Source organism: Trachurus trachurus, assembly GCF_905171665.1.
Source record: "Trachurus trachurus genome assembly, chromosome: 11".
NCBI lineage: Eukaryota > Metazoa > Chordata > Actinopteri > Carangiformes > Carangidae > Trachurus > Trachurus trachurus.
The window spans coordinates 21,464,909-21,492,052 of NC_139904.1; the positions used below are offsets into that span (position 1 = coordinate 21,464,909).

Consider the following 27,144-nt stretch of genomic DNA (forward strand, 5'->3'; position numbering starts at 1 on the left):
TTTTTAAAAACAAAGCCTCTCTAGTGAGATACTTCCTGCAATTCTCTGTCTTATATGTTAGTAAACTGAGCATCAGTGAGTTTTAAACAGTTATTCAAACAGAATAAGCTGTTTTAAAGACATGTTTCACTATTTTCTGACAATTTAGGAATAAAACAATTCAACCCATCAATTAATTAATCATAAAAATCCTTAGTTGTATCCTCTGTGTGGGCGTCTGTCTGCGTCAGACCCACCTGGTCGCATTTCTGGTGGAAGCTGGCCGACATCTCCAGCAGCGTGCTGCGCTCGTCCAGCGCTGCGGCGAAGGCCTTCCACTCCTGCTCCAGCTGACCTGAGATCTGCTTGATCTGCTGGGAGGCGTAGTGACCCGACTCCAGCAGCCGGTTCCCCACTGACATGATGCGGTTGATGTTCACGTACACGTTCTGTGCAATGGAGGGAAAAGAGAAGAGAAGAGGAGAGGAGAGGGGAGAGGAGAGGAGAGGAGAGGAGAGGAGAGGAGAGGAGAGGAGAGGAGAGGGGAGGGGAGGAGAGGAGAGGAGAGGAGAGGAGAGGAGAGGAGAGGAGAGGGGAGGGGAGGAGAGGAGAGGAGAGGAGAGGAGAGGAGAGGAGAGGAGGGTGAGAGTGAATTCAAGAAAAAAAAGGAGATGCAGAAAGCTACTGGGCTGTCGCCATCGTTTCTCATCTGCTGACACTAACACAACGGTTTCATAATGGTTATGTAAGAGTGGCTGTAGATAAAGAATAGGATTACTTAATACCTGGCTGTGCTGCTGCTAACACGCAGCTCCAAACACCCAAACACAGAGCTGGAGCCTGACACTAAGTGCTTTAACTATATGATAATACAATGCAGGGCAGGAACTTGACCCTTGTCCCAGTAGATAGAAAAGCATCACCACCATGTGTGCGTGCGCGTGTCAGTGTCTTACCATGCAGTTCATTGCAAAGTGGTTGTGCTGGGTTTGCAGCTCTATGGCGTGGGGGTGGTTGTTACCGATCTCTGTGTAGCCTGCCAGGAACAAACCCTTGTTGTGCATGATCCAGTCAAACATCTGAAGCAGGGGGATGACAGAACAGACAGACAAACACACAAAGAAGAAAAAGAAAAAGAAAAGGGTTAGCCAGACAAGTTAGAACAAAAACACACACACACACACACACACACAGGACGAGCACACGATTAACTTTCACAGATCATTGCGGGAGCAGGTAAAAAAACAAACAAACAGCTGGCGCCCGGCCCTGTGGACGGACCCCGGTGTGTCTGTGTGCTGCTGCAGTGTGCTCACACTTGTCATCTTTCCAGGCCAGAATACAGAGAAACGGACTGCCTCTGTTATGAGTATCCTCTCAGGCTCTCTCCTAGAGAACAACTCGTGGCCTATGGTGTCCTAGCAACAAGCTCCTACTACTGCAGTGTATCCAAGACTGCAGCTCTCTCTCTCTCTCTCTCTCTCTCTCTTTCGTTGCTGCAACCTGCTGTTTTATTCTACTCACTCAAACATGGATCTGTGGATTTTCTTCCCGTCTCCTTCCTACTTTGCGCTGCGGCTGTCATCTGCCTGAGCTGTCTGGTTTGACAGCCAGACTTATAGGTGTAGCTGCGTGTGTTATCCTCCGCTTAGGGGGATGTGGCGGAGGGTGGGTGAAGCCATTAAGTTTTTAATCTGCTGTTTTATTTGCGAAATTAAGTTTAAGCCGCTGTTACATGGTCAGGAGAAAAAAAAGGACATGAATTCACATGGAGGATGAATCAATGCCTCTCTGTGGGTGTAATTATGTTTTTGTTTCTATCGGCAGTTGTCTGCCCTACAGTGATCCCCAGCTGTGGTTATAGATTACCACTACATGGCTGCACCGACCTTCTCTGCGTCCTGCTCGAACAGCCGGAGCTGGAAGCACTGGTCCAGCTGCAGCTTGCGGACGTGCCACGCCTGGTGGAGGTGCTGGCGGGTGGAGTGCAGCTTGTCCAGCAGCTGAGTGATCCGCGGCACCAGGCCCTGGGTGTCGGCGTTGCAGACCCCGCCGCTGCTACTGCTGCTGCCGCCGCTGCCGCTGCTGCCGTTGCGGTTGGAGAAGGACTCGCTGCTCTGGATGCGTTGCAGCAACCTGGAGGTGGATTTAATATGTGGTTTCATGTCTGGGGCTGCATTACTCATGTCTTTGCTGTCTTTAAGAGCAGAGTTTTACATTTACTCCTGAGAGACATGTTATTATAATAGGACACGGCACTAACAGAGATCACAGGAGTTTCCCTCTAATGGAACGCTGCTGTTTTGTTTAGGATCCAGCCTGATGGGCATCAACTTTATTATAATATTTTATAGTTTCAGACAGTTGCATGCATATGCATGTGAATGAACTGTCTGCACATCATTTTGCCTTCTGACATGAAAAATTTTGGAAGTAAAAGTACATCTCCCATCAAAATCTGAATCACATTTAAAGGGATAGTACAACATTTTGGCAAATTGGCCCATTGCCATAATCCCTATAGTTTTAGGAGTAGGTTCGTTACCTTTAATTGTTGGTGCAAGCTATTTTTAGAACGACGGAGCAGAGCCGCGAGCTGCTCGAGCTACGCTATGGAGGCTAATGGGATCAAATACACAATCCAACAACTCCAAAATGCTCTTGTGGACAAGTTGTGACCTACACATTCACCATGCTATGAGATAATAACGGAATGTTATGAGACAGAGTTGTTTGCGAGGTAAAATAATGCAAAACAGCTGATGCGCGTTCCCGTCGGGGGCAGTTTTTCGGCAAGCAGTCTCTGCATCTGCCTCGAAAACATTGGATTGTGTATTTGATGAGTTTGATGAGGGAAACCAAGAAATCCCATTAGCCTCCGTAGCAGCCTCTGAGCAGCTTGCGGCTCTGCTCTGCCAATCTAAAAACAGCTTGCAACGACAATTAAAGGTAACGGACCAGTTTCCCAAAAATGAACTATCCCTTTAACACTTGACATTGACATTTACAGTTAGTGCACCAAGGGAATAAGCTTAATTCGCTCTAAAGATTACAAAAATAGTAGTAGTAAATGTAGTAGTAAGTATAAAATATGCAAAGAGCTACATGGCAACATGAAAGCTTATGCTTAGTGTTAAAACAGAAAGAAATGCTACCTTTCCACTAGACCTGGTAGCAGAAAAAACATTTGCCAAGAGGGTCGTGGAAGTCGTGGCTTTTCCTCCACTCATCTTCAGTCATAAATTCAGCGGTGAGTAAAAGCTCAAGCTGTCTGCTCACCTCTGCCCCTCAGTATCCAGCTCCTCTATCGGGGCTTTAATGACTTTCTTCTTCAGTGTGGCGTGCTCTTCTATCATCCGTCTGGCTCCCTCCAGGTCTTGGGGAAAATCTTTCCTCGACACAGTTTCCTGCATCTCCTCCAGTCGGGCCAGCATCTGGGTGGCGTGACCGGAGAACTCCTCGAACGCCACACGAACCTGGACGAAAAAACACAGGGAAAGCTCGAGTAAACGCCACTGAGTCAGCATCCGACGGCAGATAACTATGATTAGCTACTGGTAGCATCGTTTCTCATCAGTCCCTCCTTTGATAAATTCAGCCACTTAGTTTCTCGTCTTGCTCTCTGCTTATTGATTATGGCTCCTGTACAGCTGAATGTCGGCAGGGATTTTGGGGATAGATTTACAGATCAGGCGGAAAAGCCTTGACTGACGGGACGGGCCGGTTGTCTGACCTCTATCCACTCCTCGTGATTGTAGTCCAGGCTGCCGTCGAAGTCCGCCGTCAGCTGGGACGGGTCCACGACCTTCGTCAGGCCCTCTAGTGACACCATGGTGGTCTGGGGGAGAAGAGGTGAAAGGAAAGTATTAAAAGAGAGGGAACAAAGGAGGAGTTCACCTGGTAGCGCTCAAAACCATCAGGACTTGTCCCGTTTTAACCACTTCCACTCAGATTTGCACATTCACGGTTAAGGGTAGGGTAGGGGTGTCCCAATTCTTTTAACCCTTAAGACCACCCCTTAAATCACAGGGAGGCCAGGTGCAAGATGAAAAGCGGCGAATGCGTCTTCTGTTTTCTGTATTTCATCTTCGTTGGGTCATCACACAAAGAAAAGATCATCAAAGCCCGCGCGTCAGGCAACACAACCGCTGGAGAAAACCCACTCGTGGCTCCTACGTCGTCGTTACGGGTGACGCAACGCCCCGTTTGGTAGGATAAGATCTCTACTTGTAACACTTCTCACGTCATAGTCAAGGGGTTTCTCCCTTTGGAGGCCACTCGAAGCCAAGTGCTAGTGTTAAGAGAGGAGAGATGGGACTGGGCGGGTGTCCTGCCCGTCTCTCGCACCACAGCTAAATGCAAAGAAGAAAAATAATAAGAAAAAACAAAACAAAAGCAGAATTAAGGTAATCTCACTCAGTTCCCCACCTCCTCCTGTGGTTATTTGCTTTCTTGTGCAATGTTCTATAGAGAAAGCCATGGCTGGAGATTTTCTTTTTAAATGACAGCAGAGTAGGAGAGATGTGATTTTTTAATACATTTCAGCCCAGCTCAAGTATATATAAGTGTAATGTACTATAAAAAATGTTGCTGTGTTGTCTTTTGTGCCTTTCAAACTCAGACAGCTCAATCACCTTGGCACAGTTTCCCTTCGATTGCCCCTGCCCGTCCTTCACATTAGTGAAATGAGAAAAATTAAAAAAATCCTCTCCACACGGCAACAACAACAACAAATGCATATTACAATATCAATATCAGAGATACAGTGAGGAAATGTCTCCCTGTTTGGTTTCAGTGCCTCTGTGTTTCTGCTGAGCCACCTCCGCACAAAACACCCCCACACACATGTCCAGAGACGGATGGAGACAGAACGAGAGCTACATCACTTTAGTGTAGGCCAAACAATGCAGAGACGCTCGCACTCTTGTCCTTGGGTAATAAAGAAGCGCCACGGCTCTTGCCAGGGGGGAAAATACTGATACCCACGTTGTTCGCCGTTGTTGTTCAAGTTCATTGATTTGTGCTGAGAGAGAGAGAGAGGGAGGGAGGGAGAGAGAGAGAGAGGATGGTTTGGGTAACGTTTTTGCTCCCACAGAACCGCGCAAGTCATCAACAAATAAAAAAAAAATAAAAAATTGAGGTTTCAGTCGACGGCTCGCTGCGCGGCGGCTCGCTGCTTCCTTTCATTCCGTCTCATTTCAACAGGAAAGGGAGGAGAGAGGATGGAGAGAAACATGTCCGACCTCTGGTTTTTCTTTTGTACAGAGCGTGTGGAGAATCCTTGTTGCACACGCAGAGACAATGAGATAAACTTTCAACAGGAAGCTGAGAGCTACATGTTGCTGGCTGTGGTGGATCAGTTCATGAAAGCTTTCTTTTCATCCAAACTTCATCTTCATCATCATAAAAGGTGAATGTATGAGGTCAGGGAGTGACACACATACATGCAATGTATCCGATCGATGGCTGTGTGGGGGAGAGGGGGGGGGGGGGGGGGGGGGGGGGGGCTGGTGATCATCGTAGGCTGCCCCGTGGCATCTGGCTATTCTTCTTCCAATCAAATAATCAATACGGTGTCATCAGACTACAGTGGAGCTGTGTGTGTGCATGGGCATGTGAGCAATCAGAGCAATTTCCACAGCAGCGTGTTCACTCACACAGCTGCAGTGACAAAAAAAAAAAGGAAAAAAGAACTGACAGTATCAGAAATGCAGCGTAGTACCGGCAGCGCTCACACAAACACACCAAGACATGATCATTATCATTATGTGTGATCTAGATTCTTTAAAGACGGATCAAACAGGGAGGGTGGGGAACTGGTATCTAGTCCTCATCAGACCAGTGTTTATCATATCAGATCAGATGGCGGATTCTGTACTCAACAGAAAAAAAAAACATGTTCCTTCTGTGTGAGCACATTACTGCGCAGTTTTTTTTGTTCTCTCCTCCGTCTCTTAACTATGACACAGCCGGAGCGTAAGAATCAGCCTCCTGAATACCTCATTAAATTAGCTGTGAAAACGCGTTCTAATGCTTGACTGACGCCGTCACAAACACTCGTCCTCGTGATCCCCGCCGCGTGGCGTGCTTTTTTTTTTTTTTTTTTTTTTTGGTTCCAGTGTGATGAAATTCCTCCCGTGGTAGAGACAGCTGGCTGGTGATGAACACATCCCGAGCCGCGGGGAGAGGAAAATAATGAAATGTGCCGACAATGAGCAGCTCGTCAGAGAGAGGGTGGGGGGGGGCACAGCGGTCGTTATCACAGCTGATTGCAAATTTAGGGAAAATGGTTAACTCTTTTTTTTTTTTTTTTTTTATCTATTTTTACTGCACATGACAAGTGCCAAATATAAAACAGGACACATGTCTGTGGGCTTTTTTAGATGTACTACAGCATATTACAAATGTATTACATCTGGCCCTAAGTGGCATGTAATTACATCACACACCAGAAGCTCTTTGCTTTGACTATAAAGCATCAAATGTTTATCAGGTTAAAAAAAAAAACACATTTGTAATTTTTTCAGGTAAACAAAGCAACTGTAGAAACTGTGCAGAAGATATTTGTTACTGGAGCTCCATCTCATCTCACCTCGAATTCAAACTTGGAGCTGCCGAAGTTGGTCCTCTGCTTCTGCCAGAAGTTGTCCGGTTTGATGATGAGCGCGACGTGGATGCAGGATGGAAACGACTCCTGCAGGATCTTCAGCAGCGGCTTGATGCTGTCCCACTTGGAGCCGCGCATATCAACGATGACCGTGAAGCCATGTTTACACACCTCCTCGCTGGCAGTGGACAGGGATCGAGGTCAGTGAGAGTGGGAGGAATTAAAGAGAAGAGAGGAGGAGGAGGAGGAGGAGGAGGAGGAGGAGGGAGAGGAGGGGGGTGTGTGTGAGAGAGAGGGAGGGGCAGAGAGAGAGATTGGAAAGAGTATAATCCAGAGACAGAGAGAGAGGAAACAGATGACAGGCGTGGGAAAGGACGAGAGAGGGATGATGGAGAGAAAAGAGAAAAAAAGAGAGGAGAGGGTGATAGAGATGAAAAAGGAGGGAAAAAGAGGGAGAGAAGGAAAAAACAATCAAAGACAGTGAGATGACGCATTTTCTATACTGTGAGCAGCCTACGCAGCAAACACACCCACCCACGCTCCCACACACACACACACACACACACACACAGAGAAACCTGTGACGAATGACTCATAAATGTGCATAAAATAAAAAATACAAAACAGCACGTTTGTGCATCAGCAACCTCCAGTCCCTGTGTTGCTCTGCTCTGGCCGACATCATTATAACACACACACACACACACACTGAACTGACACACCTGAAACTAAAATCTGCCATGAATATAAAACATCTAAATAAAATAAAAAGATAATTTGCCTTTACAGTTCCAGCGGCAGAAACATTTCGCCGTCAGAGTTTGGCTTTGTCTGTCGAATCTTTCTGGCCAGCGCTACTTATTTAATCCACAACCCTGAACTGATTCTTTCCCTTCGAGTGATTTCATGCATTAGAGAAAAAAAACACAACACAAAACACTCCTCCATCTGTTTTAACCATCATCATACGTATCATTTCCACATTCTTCAATCACTGCATCTCTCTAAATGCCTCCGTCCTGTTCCAAACCATTCCCTCTCCCTCTCTAACAGCCTGTCAGTACACATCCAAGCCAGTGTGCAGCAGTGTGCAGATGTTGCCTTTCCCAAAATAGAACACCTTTGGTCACCAAAAAACCACACAGCTGAGAGAGAGACAGAGAGAGAATGTGATACATGCACAAAAAAAAAAAAAGATGTGATGACAGCGAGAACCACGAGAGACAAAGTCAAGAAGAGGAGATTCAACAGGGAATTCGCTCACATTTTAAACCAAACGGAGACAGCGTGATGACACTCGGACAGAGAGGAGAGGAGAGGAGAGTGGACGGAGGGAGACGGAGCGGAGGAGGAAGAGGAGGAGGAGGAAGAGGAGGGTGCGGGATTAAAAAGGAAAAAAATAAAGAGCGAGGTGGAGAGGAGGGATGTTTTACCTGCGAGGTGAGGAGCTGCTGCTGCTGCTGCTGCACTGCTCCAGCTACTGCGACACTTTGTTTTGCTTTCACACACACACACTCGCTCGCTCGCTCGCTCGCTCCCTCACACACACACCTCCTCACACATGCGCTCTCCGTCTCTGTCAGTTTTAATCCACCCTCCCTCTCCCTCTCCCTCTCCCTCTCCCTCTCTGCTGCCTTCTCTCCGATCCTTCCCTCCATCATTTGCTTTCTGTTCTGCATCCCTCTCTCAGCTCAGGCTTTCCCCTCTCCATCCCATCATCATCTCACTGAACAACCGTTTTTTTTTTTTTTTTTGAAGCTGCAGCAAACAAACTGGTGCTGAATTTATTTCCTCTCCGCCGCCACCGCTCCTCTCTGGTTCCTCACATGCTTGTCTCCACTCTCTCACGTGTTGGCTCGGCCGCTCACTCTGGGTGTTTGTTCATCAAGACATTGCTTATCCTTCTTCCTCCACACACACACACACACACACACACACACACAGTAATCACACGCACACACCGCAGAGGAAATTGTAATTAATGTGTAACCTGGGGATGCCGGCGAGGTAGGCGATCAGTCTCCTCAGGTCGTCCGTTCGTATTCTATCGTGGTTGCTGCGTGATGGGAACGTTAACACTGGACCACCGCGTCTGTCTCTGCCACCTGAGGCGGGAAAACACACACACACACATTTGATTAGAAACATGACAGGAATACAGGCTGGCATTTATATCTACTTTGGTATTAATTAGGGTTGCAGAATTCCAGGTCATTTTACTTTTTGATTGGGTATGTAATATTTTACTCAACATTCATGTTTTTGTGGTTCAGTAAAAGAATTGATTGGTCATACGCCATCAGTGTGTGAATGGGTGAATGCGATGTATGATGTAAAAGAACTTTGGGTATCGTTGCAGGTATAGTAAATCGCTATATAAATACAGACCATTTACCATTTACCATACAAGAATTAAAACTTGATAAAGTTCTACTCACAAATAAATCTGTTGAAATGTCATGTTTTTTAATTATATTATATTATTTTGCATGGATGTGTGCTTATGACAAAACAAAATATTTACATTTATCCCCAATTTCCAGTTAATTCCCATAAATTCCCAATAATTCCCATAAATTCCCATAATTCCCATGGAAAGTTTCCAATTTGGAATATTTCTAAAATTCCCTAGCTAACTTCCCATGGAAATTTTCCGGAAATTTACTGGAAATTTTCTGCCCCTTTGTAACCCTAGTATTAATGCAGTGTTTTTCAACCTTGGGGTCGCCTGGAATTCAAATGGGGTCACCTGAAATGTCTAGTAATTGATAAAAGAAATTACTAATAAAAATATTTAACTAATTATTATTCTTTTTTAAATTATGATTAAAAATGCCACACACAATCTTAAACAACTGTATTCTATACTTTCACTTGAATATAAATCAAGTCCAAATAAAATGGAGCGTATAAAAATATCTGAGCTGGTGCATCTTGATTGACAGCCGTGATCATTTGAAATTTGTGATGTCAAAATGGGGTCACGAGCCAAAAAAGGTTGGGAACCACTGTATTAATGCATTGAATTTGTTATAAAGATCAAACATCTACAGTCATAGTCGGGCCCACGTTACCTGTTACATTTCATCCCCTAAAGCAGCAAGAAGCTGACAGGAGTATAACAGGTATCGCAGCAGACTTGACAAATAAAGAGATGCTGAGCCGACTAAATTAATCGCCGCCGGCAACACGTGTACAGTTGATTTGATTTACTATTTGCTGCGCTGGAAAAACCCTAAATGAATGCGCAGCAGACTAACAATACGAGGCAGGCGCTCCCAAACAATAATACAGAATATCCAACATCAGCAGGTTTAATCCTAATGGACAAAGTCGTCTAGAACACGACAACACAACACATCAGGGGCTCTGCTGCGTGTACTGTGTCCACCCACATGCAGGGTCTGTGGATCAGACGCTGCAATATTCTCTTGTTGCATCTGCTATCGTCTCATTTTTTATGCGTGCGCATGTGTGAACACAATGTAAACAGGACTCCACAGTCACGCCGGCACCTGTTAGGCTGTCATTATTTATTTAAATGAATTCTGGTGGATTTGAAATGAGTGTATGAATGTTGTAAATAATAAAAGTGGGTATCTCCATCGAGTCAGGATTGGATTTTATACCGCGTTTCGACAGCGTTACAAAGGTCGCCTTCACTCCGGCCTCAGCCTCCCTGCACTGACTCCTTGTAGCATTTAGAGTCTGTTTCAAAGCCCTTTTACTTGTTTTTAAAGCACCTCATGGTTTAGCAGCCTCTTACCTATCTGACCTCTTATCTGTTTACGCTCCACCTCGCTCTCTCAGCTCCTCTGATGCTGGTCTGCTAAATGTACCAAGAGTGAACCTGTCTGGAATACTTTAGGAAGCAGTTTTAATACTTTGTCCTATTTATTTTATGTTGCCTTATATCTTATTTCTTTATTATACTGTTTCTGTCTTTAGTGCTCTTGAATGTAAAGCACTTTGTAAAGCACAGCACGAGCTTATGTTCAGTTTATGGTGCTATACAAATAAAGCTTATTATTATTGTTATTTAGACTTTAGAGTATTTAAAATCATGATATTATCTCCAAAGCCGGTGGGATACATCATCTGAGAGCCACGGACATCTGCACAGAGTTTTGTGCCAATCCATCTTGTAGATGTTGAGATAATTTAGTGGATGAGTAAAAACTAGATGAGAAGCCAGAAGATCATCAGAGTCAGGAGGATTCATCCTCTGGGGATCATGAACATCTGTACAGAACTGAATGGAAACCAGTTTCTGCCTGCACGGCTAAAATGATGTATTCTCATTTAGATTGAAAAACATTGACTTTCTTATTCCCAACACATTGCAGGCTGAATGAATGCTTTCTCTTTTCTTTAACCTTGTATCCTGTGCAATTTTATTTTTTGCATATTTGACATTTTAGATGTTTACAAAATTTCTGCTTTCAAGCCTGAATCCAACCGTATGAATATTATTCCACCATGTTTAATTAGTAGTTGGGTAACATGTACTGTTTACTGTACATAGTCATGAGACTGACTTATGAATATCTACTATAATAATAATATTTTTGCTCAAAGCTTCCGACCGGTTGCGGAAGCGGAGAGCGGCTTCGCTCACGTGGGAACTTGTAAACACAGGCTGACTGCGCTCAGCCCACAAATTAGTGAGTTCAGTGGGGTTGCCGCACGCCCGTAGGCTCAGCCCGGCTGCTGCTCAGAGGAGGAAATCAAACGCTCACGTGGCAACCAGGCAAACATGACTGCGGACCAACATGGCCGATTTTATTAAGGGGCCAGATCTGGGATAATAGGCTTAGCTCATTTACCCTCCTTTTCACCAGCGGTTCCTCCTCTGCCCTCCCTCCCTCCTCCATTTCAAAGCCAATTATTCCACCAGCGACTACTATGGGATGCGGTAGCCGACAGTAAGTCATCTCCATGGCAACGCCGCTCCGTCTCTCCCTCTCTGAGTTTTTCTGTCTGTTTGTCTGTGTCATCGTCCTCATCATTGTGTGTCTGAGTGTGACCTTTGCTGCACACACACAAGAGCGCTGAAGGAGAGTGTGTATGTGGAGCGTGTACAAACACACACACACATACACACTTTACGTTACTACATTTGTTATTACGTTTGGCCGTGATCAACTGTACGGAGGTTTTTCCAATGCATCTGCCTGCACATAGACACAAGTGATGATAACACACATACACACACACACTCTGTCTCTCACACACACACATTTGCACAAGCTGAATAATGTTTTTGTGTGTTGTACAAATAATCCTGCTGGATGTTCTTGGCAGACCGTAGATCCAGCTCGGCCTCCTGTGAGTTTTCCCTGGCATGACTCGTGTGTGTGTGTGTGTGTGTGTGTGTGTGTGTGTGTGTGTGTGTGTGTGTGTGTGTGTGTGTGTGTGTGTGTCAGTGTGCGTGTGTGTATGTCGGACATGGTTGAGCTTTACTTGGAAGGAGCAAACACACAGGCAGCTGTAGCTCTCTATTTTGATGCTGACTAAACAATGGATGTCTCAGACTGTGTGTGTGTGTGTGTGTGTGTGTGTGTGTGTGTGTGTGTGTGTGTGTGTGTGTGTGTGTGTGTGTGTGTGTGTGTGTGTTTTATGTGAGGCCTGTGTGTAAGGAGGGGTCCTGGGTTAAGTGTCTGGACCTTGGTGTGACCCTCTGAGTTATTCAGTGCACTGCTTATTATTATGAGCATGCTGTCTGTGTGTGTGTGTGAGAGGGGGGGGGGAAAGAGAAAGAGGGAGAGAAAGAGAAAGAGGGAGAGAGAGAGAGAAAGAGGGGGAGAGAGAGAGAGGCTGCGAGCGTGCACAGTTGAGTACCTGGGAGCTGTGTCTATGTGTGTATGTGTAAACTAAGGACTGTACTTCATGTTGCATTAGCCTTGTCTACTATGATCAGACAACCAGGGTTGGCAGACTTGTGAGACTGCGCACACACACACACACACACACTTACCTGACAAAAAGGCAACTTTTTCTTTGAGGATGGGAAGCACCTCCATTGCTCTCATCTCCTCATTTCTCCTGAAACCTGGATGGAGGGAGAGAAAAACAAAAGTTCAGAGGAGACGAACACAGGCGGATTTAAAAGAAGACAAACATCATGTGTCCGTGTCCCGCTTGTTCTTTCCCAGTTGATCTGCCATGACTTTGGGTTTTTTTTTTCCTTGAGGGCAGATTATTTGGGACAGAGCAGATTTTGTCCACTTGTAATCTGAGATCTGCAGCTTTTACAAACAGGGGATTGAGTCCCATTTCGGATTGCTTGCATCATGAGGAGAAAAAAAAAAGAAAGTCTCTCTCCCACACACAGTCTCACACACATATACTACATGGTCCAGGAGGAAGCACTGAGGCTGTGGTTGGAGGAACAGTAATGGTGAGACAAAGTGAGGCCAAATTCAGGGGAAGTCTGAGGGAAACAAAGAGCTGTTGTAGTCCTTGGCCTAACAGAGGTGAAATGGGGTAAAGCAACATTACACACCACACACGCCACTTCAGTTCCCATTAACTGGAGTTTAAACTTAACACCAAGAAATGCTGAAGGTATTAACAGGATCGATCCACTATGGAGATTAGAAGGTGATTTCTCTGTTGAGTGGAGGAAATATAACATAAACATATACGTATATATTTATTTATAAAGATTATTCAAGAGTCTACTGCTGTAAGACTGTACCTGGGTACAGCGGCGCCTTGAGCTAAAAGCTCACATAAGCACTAACACGCTCACAATGACATCAACATGTTGATGTTCAGCACCTGTGTGTTTACCATGTTAGCCACATTAGTTACGCATGTTAGTTGCTCTAAGCCAGGGATGTCAAACTCACTTTAGTTCAGGGGCCACAAACAGCACAATTTAATCTCAACCTTTAAATATATTTTAAAAAATTGAAATTTCCCTCTGTTTTAGTACATTAATAAGATGTTTTACAGTTACTGAACTATCCTTTTACAAAACATATTATGAACCACCTGAAATTTCTTGATAAAAATATGTACAATTTCAAATTTTCACACTTGACAAATTCATCCTGCGGGCCAGATTGGACCCTCTGCAGGGCCGGTTCTGGCCCACGGGCCGCATGTTTGACACCCCTGCTCTCAGAGCTGAACAAAGTACAGCTGGTATTATTTTCTCAACGTATTTGGTCATAAACCAGCCCCAGACTGATGACAAGTCACCAAAGTTATTCCAGTTCATCCTACAGGGCTCCTGGATGTCTGCTCTGCACTAATGAGCCAAACAAATCATATTGTGATCATTTTTATCAGATATTGTGATTGTCATGTGAGTCACAATTTCAGTTGGATTCAGTTGGTTTATTTTTCACTGAAAAACTATAAATTTGAAGATGATGTGATTTAGCATGTTCCCTTAACTCATTGAGTGCCAGACCTTTTATAAAAAGGTCAGTGCCAGGTGCCAGCATTTTGGGGCATTCTGAGTAATATGTCAAGACCCAGAGAGTATTTTGTACTATGACTCTGAAAACACCAAACAGCTCAAAGGAAAGAGGAGACTCTCTATTTAACTTGGGAAAAACCATTTGTTTGTACCTTGTTCCATTCTTGATTTATCTTAAGTTGAATAGAGCCTGGTTGCACCAAAAAGACCACTTTTTTTCTAGAAAGCTGAGAAAAATGCATTTTTGTGAAAGAGAGTCTCTCAAGAAAAATAGTGATTTATCCGTTTTAATTTTGGCTTCAAAAATATGTAAGACATCTGAAAATTTCATTTCACATGTTTTTTTCACCCCCCCCCCCCCAAAAAAAAAAAAAAAAAAGACTAAACAAAAAACAACAACAACAACAACTAAAATACAACAAGTACGAGCAGTTGCTGCCTCTCCTACGCCCCCCTACCCCTCCCCCTCCCCTCTCCTCTCCTCTCCTCCTTCTCCTCCTGCTGCTTCCCCTCGTCTCTGAAGCAGTAGGGAGGGAGACGTCGTGGCGTCTTCAGCCTCTCTGCTGGACGCGGCCGCGGCAGCGACGCACCGCGCTGATCTCTCGGTTCGTCGTCACGTCGGTTTACAGCAACTGGTGAAACTGACTCCGCGATCCGCCTCCGCTTCGGCATTTTGGTGCTGATCATCTAGATCAGTTTACTTTTCCTGCCTCCTCTGATCACTTCATGCTGGAGCTATGCTAATAGCATCAGTGGCTAAGCTTCCTGCAGCTCCACGTTACACTTGTTCCAGGCTCTGCCCGTCGTTTTTCTCTAGAAATATAAACTTTTTCCGACTTTTTTATCTCTGTACCGATCGCGCTCGTCTTCTCCTTCCTCTTCACTTCTTGCTCTGATCTACAGTCTCATTCGTTCTACACATCCCAGAAGCCCCAAAATTACTCACAGTGTGCGCGAGAGCGTCCCCATTTACCAGCCGCAGAAAACTGCATTTGACGTCTATGGACGTCAATGGCACTCAAGCGTTGGATTTTGATTGACGTCCATAGACGTCAATGGCACTCAATGAGTTAAAAGGGATAGTCCAATATTTTGGCAAACTTGCCTACAGTATTGCCATAATCCATATAGTCATACAGGTAGGTTCATGACCTTTAATTATCAGTGCATGTTTTGAGATCTGCGGGGCAGAGATGTGAGCTGCTCAGCGAACACAGTGGAGATGAATGGTACAGGTCCCCTGTCCCTCAAAACTCATCAAATACACAATCCAACAACTCCAAAAACGCACCAGATTTCAATCATGATGACAATTTACACAAAACCACAAATGTGTCAGCAGCTACAAAGTCATCAGGATCCATCTTGCAGGAAGTGCGGACTGACAACCAGACACAACCGTCCACTGAATTACAATTACAACCCCCTGTCGCCCCATTCAGGTCGTTCTCTCCTGACCTTGTAAATCCTGTGCATTGTCAACTCACTGCATGTTCTCAACTTAGAAATTGAGACATCTCATCTTTCAGAGTTTCCCTCCACCTACTGTACAAACCGCAGCCAGAGGATTTTCTAAATGGCACTGTTAGAGAAGGCCAACAAGCTGTCAGCTGAGAGAAATATGAAGAGAAATAAAGTAACCTTACCCACTTCAGCTCTGTTTGCCTTAAACTACTAATCTGTGACATTGTCTATAAATACACGTCTGCTAGCGACTTGCACAGATTCACTGATGAATCGCACAATAGTGGCTGAACTTTCACTTTGCTTCATAAAAAGGTTTAATATTTCCTCGCCACCGACTCTCTGTCCAAACTGTAGCTCTTTCTTGGGAACAGGCATCCGGACTAACAAGGACTGATGTGTTTTACATACTGGTTTGTCTGGAACACGCGGATGAGGAAGTGGATGGTCGGCCTGAGAATAAATGAGAAAAAAAAGAAAGAAGAAAAAAAAAAAAAAACCCACAGCAACGGTCTGAACTATTACACTAAAAATATTGAGCTGGATCTCAGCCGTGCGATAGTGCCAACCGCTCCCTCCACCCTCCCCCTCTCCTCCCCCCAGGTGTGCTGTTTATATTCTGTTAGAAGTGAATGGATGAGTGTCAGGAGAGATTCAATAAGTGAAAACCTGTTCAAACAACTCCTAAATTAGACACACGATTCCCTAAAGTGATTAAAATCACATCTCGGCTTCAACACACACACAGCGACGCGCATATGGACAGAATGGGCCCAGATTTTGTCCTTCAGACAGAGCGGCGGTCACAGAGGTCTGCTTTGTGTGACTGATGACCCAGACAAGTCCTAATACCCGAGTGTCTTCTTTGCTTTCGCCCCGTCTGTCTTTGATTTTTTTTTTTTTTTTTGCCCATGGTTTTTCATCCTCAGCCTCGGATGTGAGACACAAAGTCGCCGGCACGTATTAGAATGAAATAAGCTTCTCCATGGTCTACTGCTTCTGGTTTGATGTAAATCACAACACACACTGGTCAACATGGTCAGAGAGAGAGAGAGAGAGAGAGAGCCTAAAAGAAAATACACAGTTATGTAACTCCCTCTCCATCTCTCTCTATTACACTGCAAGTCCACAGTGTCTAATAGTGTGGTGGTGAAGTGCTAAGACACACACAAACACACACTAACTGTTACCATGTATTACATAACAGTACAATAAGTACAATGTAAAAAGGGAGGAGTATCCTCTGTGTCAGCCTTCTACTATTGTTATGATGCCAACACACACACACACACACACACAGATACCCCTCTCGGGCACTCTAAGTGAATTGTTCTCCCATCTCTGCTCTCAGCACGTCGTTGTATTTATGACTGTATGCTAATGAGATGCTAATTCTTTTCTGCCACCAGAGGAGTTGGAGAGAATCGGGACGTGTCTCTATTTTTACTCTCTTTCCTCCTCTCATTTTGTCTCCTCGCGTCCCTCAGGGGGGCCACAGAAAAACAGTTTAGCATGATCAACTGCGTTTCCCACCGCGCTCCTGTACGGAGTGAGCAGACAGAGAGCTGTTGCTCTGCCTCTATTTCAAGGAACAACAGTCTCTGTGGAGGCAGCATCGGTACCGATTTAGGCAGCGACTGCTGATGAGTTTCATTGTTGATGAAGCATAAATTGCTAAAGCATTTGTTGATAAAATATTCTTTAAAAATAGTGAGAAAGTGCCCAATAAATATTCTCACAACTCACCCGGAGAAGCTGTGACGGACACTTTGAGTGACAGTTTATTATCATTTATGAGCTTGTTTCCCCCAAACAAACAGGAAGTTAATCTACAGTGGCATAACAGTCGGCAAGTGACTTATATAATCAACTGATGATCAATTTCTGACCTGTGATCTGCTGATTAATCAATTAATGAGCCAAAGAAGGTTTTCAGTCTCTGTAGAGGCTGGAAGGAACAGAAACATGCAGTTTGTGTGTTTCCTGTAAAGCCTTCATTAAATATTTACTCTTTTCAGATAAATGACTGTAAATCAATACTGACAGGAAACCTATTAACATGACACATATCAATGTGAATATAGAGCTGAAACAATTCAGTGTTTGAATTATTATAACCTTTATTTATTCTCAAAGACCATTGAGGAAAGAATGAATTAGTCAATAGATAAGAAATTATTTTCAAATATATCTTTGGGTTTTAGACAACACAAACAATTTTCAAATAAAATCATGACGGGTATTACTTATTAAATATTTAATTGCCACTATAATTAAATAAGAAAATAATTTAGCAGATTGACCGATGGTGAAAACAATCATTAGCTGCTGCCTTTCATGAATCCACAGGGTACTAATTAGCAACAGTTCAGGATTGCAGCTACTTTCATTCATGAATCTAGAGATTATCCCTTCAATTAATTGATTAATTAGTAATTGGTGTATAACAGGTTGCCTGTTAGAGACACTGTGAAAAATTAGCATCTCAATAGCTGCCCTAAAAGAATAAAATCTCAACGTGACATCTTCAAATTATTTGTTTTTGTGCAGCCGATAGTTCAAAACACCAAAATATTTAATCATGTAAAACAGAGAAAAGCACCCACTCTAAATATGTGATGAGACAGAATGACAGAATGAGGCCTGATGAACGACTGAAATTACCGATCAAAAAATCAAAATAGCTGCCGATTGTTTTTCTGCCAATCCACTGATCGTAGCAGAAAGCCAAAGAATCCAACAAACGATCCATCACTTGAACTCAACGCTCTTTAAAGATGATTGATTGATGAGGATTTTGAAAGGACAAGTTTGACAGTACAAGCTAAAAACATCATCACGTCATACCGGAGCAGCAGTATAATGTTGATCGGTGGTGTGCACCGTTTCCAGCAGTGATGCCTGATCCCAGTGTGTTGTTGCCTCAGGAGGCTGAATTACAGCATGCACACACAAACGGATCAGTCAGCATCTTCTTTTTTTTTTTTTTAACCATTGAGTGATTCATCTTCTGAAGAAAGGACCATCTTTGATGTTGCCTGCAAACTTGCTGTCTGATTGGCTGGCTGCCACTGAGCAGGAGGAAAATCAAAGGTCAATGTAAAACCTAATGTTGACAAGATGACAAGCAGAAAACCGCGACGTGCATGTGTGTGTACGAGCGGGCGAGACGGCGTGTAGAAGGAGAGGGGGCACACACAGTGAGCGCTTTGTAGCCCGCTGTGAATTCACTACTGTACAGTACACATGATCCTCTGTAAACCCCACAAACACACAAACACAAGCCAGAAAACCTTTACCTCCTTCCTCACACCTCTTTTCCCCTCCACTTCCACTGATAAACCACGGTCTGACTGTGTTCATGTGCATCTGAACGGCATTTCATTGAACACGGTGACATATTTTCTATGACCACCCTGTATGAATACAGTTGTAAAACTTTAGTTGAGGTATTCAACTGAGTCAAAGTGTTGTTAAAGTGATATGCCAACATTTTTTTTGTGTGTCTTGCCTCACTCCCGAGTCCATGACAAGCAGATAGACACCATCCTTTCGACTGTGCGTGCAGTAACAAGGAAGATAGAGCCGTATCGCCCGTAATTAGCTTAGCTCAAACGCTGGAAGTGTATAGGTAGTGTTAGCCTGCCTCCTACCCAAGCTGAAATCAGGAGAGACTTTATCGACATTTCAAACATTTTTAGGCGAGAAAGTAGCCGTTTAGATCAGCAGTGTGTCGTTAATTTGTCTAAATATCAGCTGTTTACAATTTTGTTTGGGCGAATTCGGCGCTACTCAAGTTAGCCGTTGTGACCAATGGCGGTTACTTCTACAAAATAAAACACCCGTTGCCCTTTACCAGAGGTGTGGACTTGGACTTGAGACTTGAGACTTGACTTGGACTCGAGTCCCGATTTTGATGACTTAAGACTTGCTTGATCAAATCAAAAAAAGACTTGGACTCGCTTGGGACTTGATGCCAAAGACTTGAGACTCTACTTGGACTTAACCCTCTTGACTTGAATTCAAGTCAAGTCACAAGCAGCTAGCACAAATATTAAAATATTTAAAAAGTGTCACATCAATGTTATACTGTAGCAGCCAGCCAGAGACGTTCTATATAGACCCCACTCCTATTATCAGTCTTGGCTGTATAATTAATGCCAACACACTAATGCCTACCACACACATAAAGATAATCTGGCTGATTTTGCCCCGATTTTCCCCCTTCGGACCAAAGACAAAAAACGCCCGATTATCTTGGCTCTTAAGAGTATTTTATGAGATTCTCCTGTGGTGTGTGGTGTGTTAAGATTTAAATTCTCCCAACGATCGGCTCGTAAAACGGTCGGCGGCGACAATCGTAAATATTGAACATGTCCAGTATTTACGATTGTTGGTCGCAACAATCGTGACCGTTTGGATCAAAAGTCGGCTTGTATGTGGGGGAAGCCTACCATCTCGAGTCACCGGCTCTGCGGAATGTGACGTGAAATTTAAAGGGATAGTTCAACATTTTGGCAAATTGGCCCATTGCCATAATCGCTATAGTCATAGCAGTAGGTTTGTTACCTTTATTTGTCGGTGTAAACTATTTTTAGAACGGAGGAGCGGAGCGGCAGGCTGTTCAGAGCTACACTATGGAGGCTAATGGAATTTCTTGGTTTCCCTCATCAAACTCATCAAATACAAAATCCCAAAACTCCAAAACGCTTTCGTGGACAAGTTGTGAGCTGCACATTCACCACGCTATGAGATAATAATAGAACGTTACGAGACAGAGTTGTTTTAGAGGTAAATTCATGCAAAACCGCTGATGCGCGTTTTGATCAGGGAGAGTTTTTCAGCAAGCAGACTCTGTATTTACCTCGAAAACGGCTCCGTTTCGTAACGTTCCATTATTATCTCATAGCGTGGTGATTGTGCAGGTCACAACTTGTCCACGAAAGCGTTTTGGAGTTTTGGGATTTTGTATTTGATGAGTTTGATGAGGGAAACCAAGAAATTCCATTAGCCTCCATAGTGTAGCTCTGAACAGCCTGCCGCTCCGCTCCTCCGTTCTAAAAATAGTTTACACCGACAAATAAAGGTAACGAACCTACTGCTATGACTATAGCGATTATGGCAATGGGCCAATTTGCCAAAATGTTGAACTATCCCTTTAATGTAACCAATAAAGAAGCGAGCTGACTGCAGCACACGTAGCATAACAAACCAGTGTGGCTAACGGCTCCATGGCATGGATCTATATAATACATCCATGCACCATGGCTACCATCAACAGAGTACGTCAGATCACGTTTGATCACACAAGATTTCTGGCGTGTTACTGTACGTCAATTTTAAATAGCTTTATTGGCATGAGAAGGCAGTGCTTAGATTGACAAAGCATATCACAATAGAATATTAATAAAAATAAATGGATGAATAAGTGGCAGAACATTAACAATAAAATATAAACAATTGAGGCGTGGTCATGATCTTTACTTATCATTAATTATAATTGATTTGTTTGGGACTCGAAACAAAAATCTTAGGACTTGGTTGGGACTTGAAAAAAAATCGTAGGACTTGGTTGGGACTTGAAAAAAATCTTAGGACTTGGTTGGGACTTGGAAAAAAATCGTAGGACTTGGTTGGGACTCGAAACAAAAATCTTAGGACTTGGACTTGACTTGGGACTTGAGAGCAAAGACTTGAGACTCTACTCGAGACTTGAGAGCAAAGACTTGAGACTCTACTTGGACTTGCAACATAGGGACTTTCTCCCACCTCTGCCCTTTACATACAGAAGTGCTTTTACTTTGAAATAGTAAGCTAACCTACCCTCAATGTAGTTAGCTTGAACCAAAATAAACCGTCTTACCGGAGAGTTTTGTCAGCTCTGAGACGAAGATCGTCCGTTTAGAGTTGCTGAAGAGTGTCTCTGATGACTTTAGGTGGAGGCAGGCTAACATTACCTATACACTTCCAGCGTTTGAGCTAAGCTAATTACGGGCGATATGGGCTCTCCCTTGTTACTGCACGCACAGTTGAAAGGATGGTGTCTATCTGCTTGTAATTGACTCGGGAGTGAGGCAAGACACGAAAAAAAAAATGTTGGCGTACCCCTTTAAGTTGATTTTCTACTTTACCAAAAACAAAAAGGTGAGTCTAAGTACATACACACATCACTTCCCTGTGCTGTGCAGGGCTCTGGGACTGGAGAAAGTGGCACAGCAGCTAAATATAGAGTGGCCAGGTCACACCCACCACACACACACACACACAGACCGAGGGGAAGAAGGGTTTTCTGGATGAATGATGGCCAAAAAAAAAGACACTATAAAAAAAATGTGTGAGATAATGACACGTGTCATTGTGTTGTAACAAGGCTGAGAGTTTGAGAGTGTACAGAGAGAGAGAGAGAGAGAGGAGGGAACGAGGGGACAGTGGGAGGGAGGGAGGGAGGGAGGGAACAAGAGTATGCATGAGGACGGCATAGAGGGAGTGGGTGGGAAATGACAGGTGGACGGCCTGACAGGGAGGGAAAGACACAGACATACAAACGGATCGGTCACAGTGAAACCTGTCGAACACACGCTCATTTCATTCCCTCCATTACTCCGTCTGAAGGGTGAGAGAGGGAGGAGTGTAAAAGCAGAAAATTACCCCCATAATTGCCACACATTCAACCCACACCCACACTAACCCCTTAGACAGCGGGGTATTGTACCTGTCAGCTTGATTAGGGCGGAGCCAGTCTGGGCATAGCGCCACTTGTGATTGGTTGCCCAGCAAGTCATGCTTGATAATTCTTCCACAAATTGAGAAAAAAAAAAAAAAAAATCATCCATAAATTGCTGTGGGTTCTGGCTTCGCTCTTCGCCTGATGGAGAAACGTCGTCCGCCGCTACCGTCGGCTAATGATAGACTGACGGGGCCGACGTGCTGAAGGGATCCCAATCCATTGTGGGCACGCTCACAGCAGCTGAGGCTAATCCTGGGATTCCTGAGGGGAGATATTCCAATCCAGCAGACGACCAAAACCACCCATTTTTGGTGCCGTCTACACGTCTATATGGAAAAGCTGGTGCAAACATTTCCGAGCAGAAAACAGACCTATCGGCGCAGACTCCTTTGGCCTGCTCTCACTGACAGTTTGGATGTGCGGCATCAGTGTGTGCACCTCACGCAGGCTTTAGGTGAGCTGCTAATCTGCCTTGTCTTTTGGAAAGGCAGGTTCCTGGGAGGTAATCCTCAATGTGTAGGAGGGGTAATGATTATAATATGCCTGCACTGCATTTATGCTCCCCGGGAAGCTGCTTAGCATTAGGGAGAGTCCAGATTGATGGGGAAAACCCTCACAGCGCAGCAGAGGCTTAGATATAAAATCAAACACACATCAAAGTCCTTGGTTCCCCTGCTGTGACTCCAGTGGTGCCGCTCAGTGGCCGGCAGCACCGCACTTGTAGCGCTGGACCATCTGGATGTGTCTAAATGTGGCAGTGTTTTTAGAAACGTTAACCCATGAAAATAAAAACGACTGCACAAAATATGAAACTACACAATCTGAGCGCTAAGAAGTAAATACAGTGTAAAGCCTGAGCTGTTGTGGTGGCTTATCCATTATCTCAAGGTCACAACTTCATGGACTCTCAGTGATTAAGAATTAATAGTCTTACTACGAGGAGATAAAAACTAGTTTCTGGATCTACATCTGTGTATGTTATCCTGACAACAGTGTATATAGAAATATCAGACACGGCTTTGACATACAGCCTCCAGACCTGACTGGACCCGTTATGCTGCTAGGGAGTTGATCTAACTATATATCATTGACACGACTGATTATGTCAGAGAGAGAAGTGCCAGCAGCTGATCTCAGGTCAGTTTCTACTGCAAAAAAATAATAGTGTAGACCAGTGGTTCTCAAACTGTTTTACACCAAGGACCCCTAAACTGATTCAAATTAGACCATGGACCCCCATTTGTCAGCATTTTGAAACACCAGGAATACACAAATATTTGTTATGAGACTGAATAACATTACTTTCTTAGTCAATGTACATTTAAATTAGGGCCAATGCCATGAATTTTTGGAAAGATCTAATAGAGATTTATGAAAAAAGTTTTTAATATTTCTGAAAAAAAGTCATATAATTTCTAGAGAAAAGTTGTAAAAAAAAAAAAAATCTAGAACAAAGTGGTAGAATTTCAAGAAAAAGTTAGGGGAACCCCTTTAACCCTCTCAAGGACCCCTGGGGGTCCTCGGACCCCACTTAGAGAACCACTGGAGACAACCACCAAATAAATCGATGAGGGAAAAAAATCTAAGAACTGTGAAACCTCACTGAGCTGATGACTGATGTTTCAATCATGTCTTAAGAAAATGAAGAATTAAGAATTAACTAAGAAATGAATGAATGAAATTATTGAATTACTGTGTTTGAGAAACCGTAAACATGATGATCACCACTAACATCTCATTTGCCAAATTTGCTTCCCCAGGTACAGAGACGTGGATAAAAACGCATAATAACAGCAGATAATAAAGAAATGTTCATGGAAGTGGATGGAATAGTAAATCTGGCAGACAGAAGTTATCGTTTACGTTTCTGTTTTCACACTGATTCTCTGATGTGTCACAGTCATGATGTGAAGATACTGGAGCCGAGCTGTGACTCTACAACAACAACAGCTCCACTTCCTACACATAGACAATCAGTGGATAGCACCTAGGTGAATCATTGCTCATCCTGTAACTTCAGCCTTTTGAATTTAAGCACCATGATGGAAGAAATTTAAAAAACCATGACAAATTGTGGCTAAATATGCAATTTCATCCAATTCCTCATTTAAATTCTAACCAATCAGTCATTAGCAACAGCTGAGGAGGTTTTAATTACCTACTTGATGATGTCTAAATTCAGGAATCCAAAGAAACTGAAGTCCATTCCCCAGCTCTAAACTCCAGGGAATAATCTACTCTCCCATAAACTGAGGTGAACAGTGTTTTCTGGGAAGCTCGTCCATCCCATACGACGACAACGCAAACACTTTCCTGATCTCAAGTCAGTCCCAGTATTTCCTGCATGGGTCCTGAACGAAATGAGCAACGATGAAAGACAAGCAGCTCTGTTACGCCCCTCAGTGAGAAGAGGGCAAGGGATGAGAGGGAAATGCCAGAAATGTTCATCGTCCTTTGCATGGATGTGTGTGTGTGTTTGTGTGTGTTATGTGTGTGTGTCAAAATATGTCAACACTCCGCACACACCTCACAGACTTGCGGCTTGTAGGAGCCTCCCAGAGGTCAAGTGGGAATTAGACTGACTGATAACAACAAAGTAAATTACTCGACAACACTAACACACAAGTCTCCCCCAGAGAGACTGTGAAAAATATCTCAGGTTTGGGGGGGGGGGGGGGGGGGGGGGGGGGGGTTATGGAGTGAGTTTGGTTCTGTGTTTATAAAAAAAAAAAAGAGAGAGAAGGAGAGAGCGAAAACGCAACAGCTGCCCGGGCGCCGGACAGATGGAACGGGTGGTGGTCGGTCAGCAGAGGGAGGGGACAAGTTTCCTGCATACCACACAGAAAAACACACACACACACACACTCGCAGCATCTTCCTCATCAGATTAAACAGCAGTCGCGTACAGTCGGGCATAATCTCATAATGGCTTCACCCCTCAACGCAGCTGACTTGGACGCGTCGCTGCTGAACCAGCTGTTACGGGTCAAGAGAAACCAGAACCGTGCACATGCGAGCGTTCCCCCCGGCATAGTTGTGGACTTCCCACATTCGCGGCGTGCCAGGAATTCCTGAGCGAGGGATGTGTGGGGGGAATGGCAGGAATTCCTTGAGGCTGAGGAGGGAGTGGACAGGAATAAGGGCGTCCGTCCGTGACCTGGACCCCCTGACCTACATCCTCATCAGCAGCGAGCGCCACTCCGAGAAGAAGAAAGAGCCCAGAGATACTGTCCAGTGTAGTTACATTTGATGGCATGGCTGCTTATTCTATTCATGGATACAGCACCGTGTTACTGTGGGAAACGCTGGAGAGATGTGGGATTCACTTGATTTCGATACTTCATAATATACTGTTTCGGTGAAGTATGCATGAACATCTTTTATGTCATTTCACAGGTATTTCCTTCCTCACAACGGACACTAACACTACATGAAGTCCTCAAAAGATGAATTCAGCTTGTGAAAATCTTAAATTGACCTAAAGTGCAGCAGGAAAATCGACCTAATGAAACCTGTCAAGCTTTCCAGGCTCACATGATTTCAGATTATCTCTCCTTTGCCTGCAACCGTCGTCATCAGCTGTATCTAGCTGGACAGTTGAGCGTTCTCTGGCTGGCTTTTAAATGTTTCCATCTGTCTTTAATGTATATAGCCTACTCGTGACGGCTACTTATATATGCTAAAAGAACATTACCGCATTTTCCTAGTTAGTCAGCATCAGCTTGTGTTTTGTAGAAGAAATGGAAATTGCATTTAACTGGAAGCTGCATCACTCTAAGATGTGACGTTAGTATTGTTAAGTATGGTCATGAGAAATACTCCACCAGTCAAAACTTTGGACACACCTTCTCAGTCAATGGTTTTTCTTTATTTTCCTACATTGTAGATTCAAACTGAAGACATCAAAACTATGTATGGAATTATGTAGTAAACAAAAAAGCAGAAAATGTTTTATGGATTAGATATTTCGAAGTAGCCACCTTTTGCACCTGAAATGGTTTTCTAACGGTCTTGAAGGAGTTCCCAGAGTTGCTGAGCACTTGTTGTCTGTTTTACCTTCACTCTGTGGTCCAACTCATCCCAAACCATCTCAGTTGGGTTTAGGTCAGGTGACAGATAACACTTTTTGGTTTGATTAGTGTTTACTATATAATTGCATGTGTGTTCCTTCATAGTTTTTATGTCTTCAGTATGAACCTACAATGTAGAAAGTAATAAAAATAAAGAAAGACCATTGAATGAGAAGGTGTGTCCAAACTTTTGACTGGTGGTTTATATCATTTCATTTCTAACATATTCTTGTTTAGATGTTTAGCTCATGCATGTCATGTCTTTTCAAACTGTATTTGCACCTTTAAAGTTATTACTGGAGGAAGCAGTAAGCTAGTAAACTGGACTGGCCAACAGTTGTGGCCTATGTGAAAACACAGTTTGGACCATTCCTCACACTTTCTTTCAGATTTTCAGTGTAATGCTCTCTCAACAACCTCACACCCACCACTTGAACATATGGAGCGATCCAAAGCCTGTCGGGCCTGCCATGCCTAGTTACAGTTACTGAGCTATGATGGTACAATTGCTCAGCCAATTATCAATTACTGCCAACCCAGATGAAGTGTCTAACTGGATACTAAGAAACATGAAGTCCTGTTTGCGAAAGTGTCTGAGAAACTGTTGTATGTCTAAACCCAGTAAAGCCCCTTTCACACTAGACCAAAAACCCACAAAAATCTGGCTTTTGTCTTCACAGGGAAAGGGCAGCATTCACTCCCAGGTCAAATGACTCTGCAGTAGTCATTGGTAATAATCGGTTCAAGCCCTGACCAGCAGCGATGGAAACATGACACTTGGGTGGATACTAATATTCCCCCTAATCTGTGGGAATATTACAACACACGTCCAGTTGGTCTGTAATTTATGCAAATCTTTGTTTTC

The 27,144-nt window shown here is 43.9% G+C and overlaps 1 protein-coding gene across 3 annotated transcripts in view; it reads right to left on the reverse strand.

Annotated features, from left to right (window-relative positions):
- LOC310993740 (triple functional domain protein) overlaps positions 1–27,144 on the reverse strand; it is an 89,110-nt gene that overhangs the window by 35,267 nt on the left and 26,699 nt on the right. For all 3 annotated transcript variants that reach the window (XM_083982189.1, XM_083982190.1, XM_083982188.1), the window contains exons 3-10: positions 12,564–12,638; positions 8,577–8,691; positions 6,572–6,764; positions 3,713–3,817; positions 3,259–3,455; positions 1,869–2,115; positions 936–1,058; positions 237–428 (exon numbers count right to left, since the gene is read on the reverse strand). In XM_083982189.1, coding sequence (XP_083838315.1) covers positions 237–428; positions 936–1,058; positions 1,869–2,115; positions 3,259–3,455; positions 3,713–3,817; positions 6,572–6,764; positions 8,577–8,691; positions 12,564–12,638 — 1,247 coding nt within the window. The remainder of the gene's footprint in view (positions 1–236; positions 429–935; positions 1,059–1,868; positions 2,116–3,258; positions 3,456–3,712; positions 3,818–6,571; positions 6,765–8,576; positions 8,692–12,563; positions 12,639–27,144) is intronic.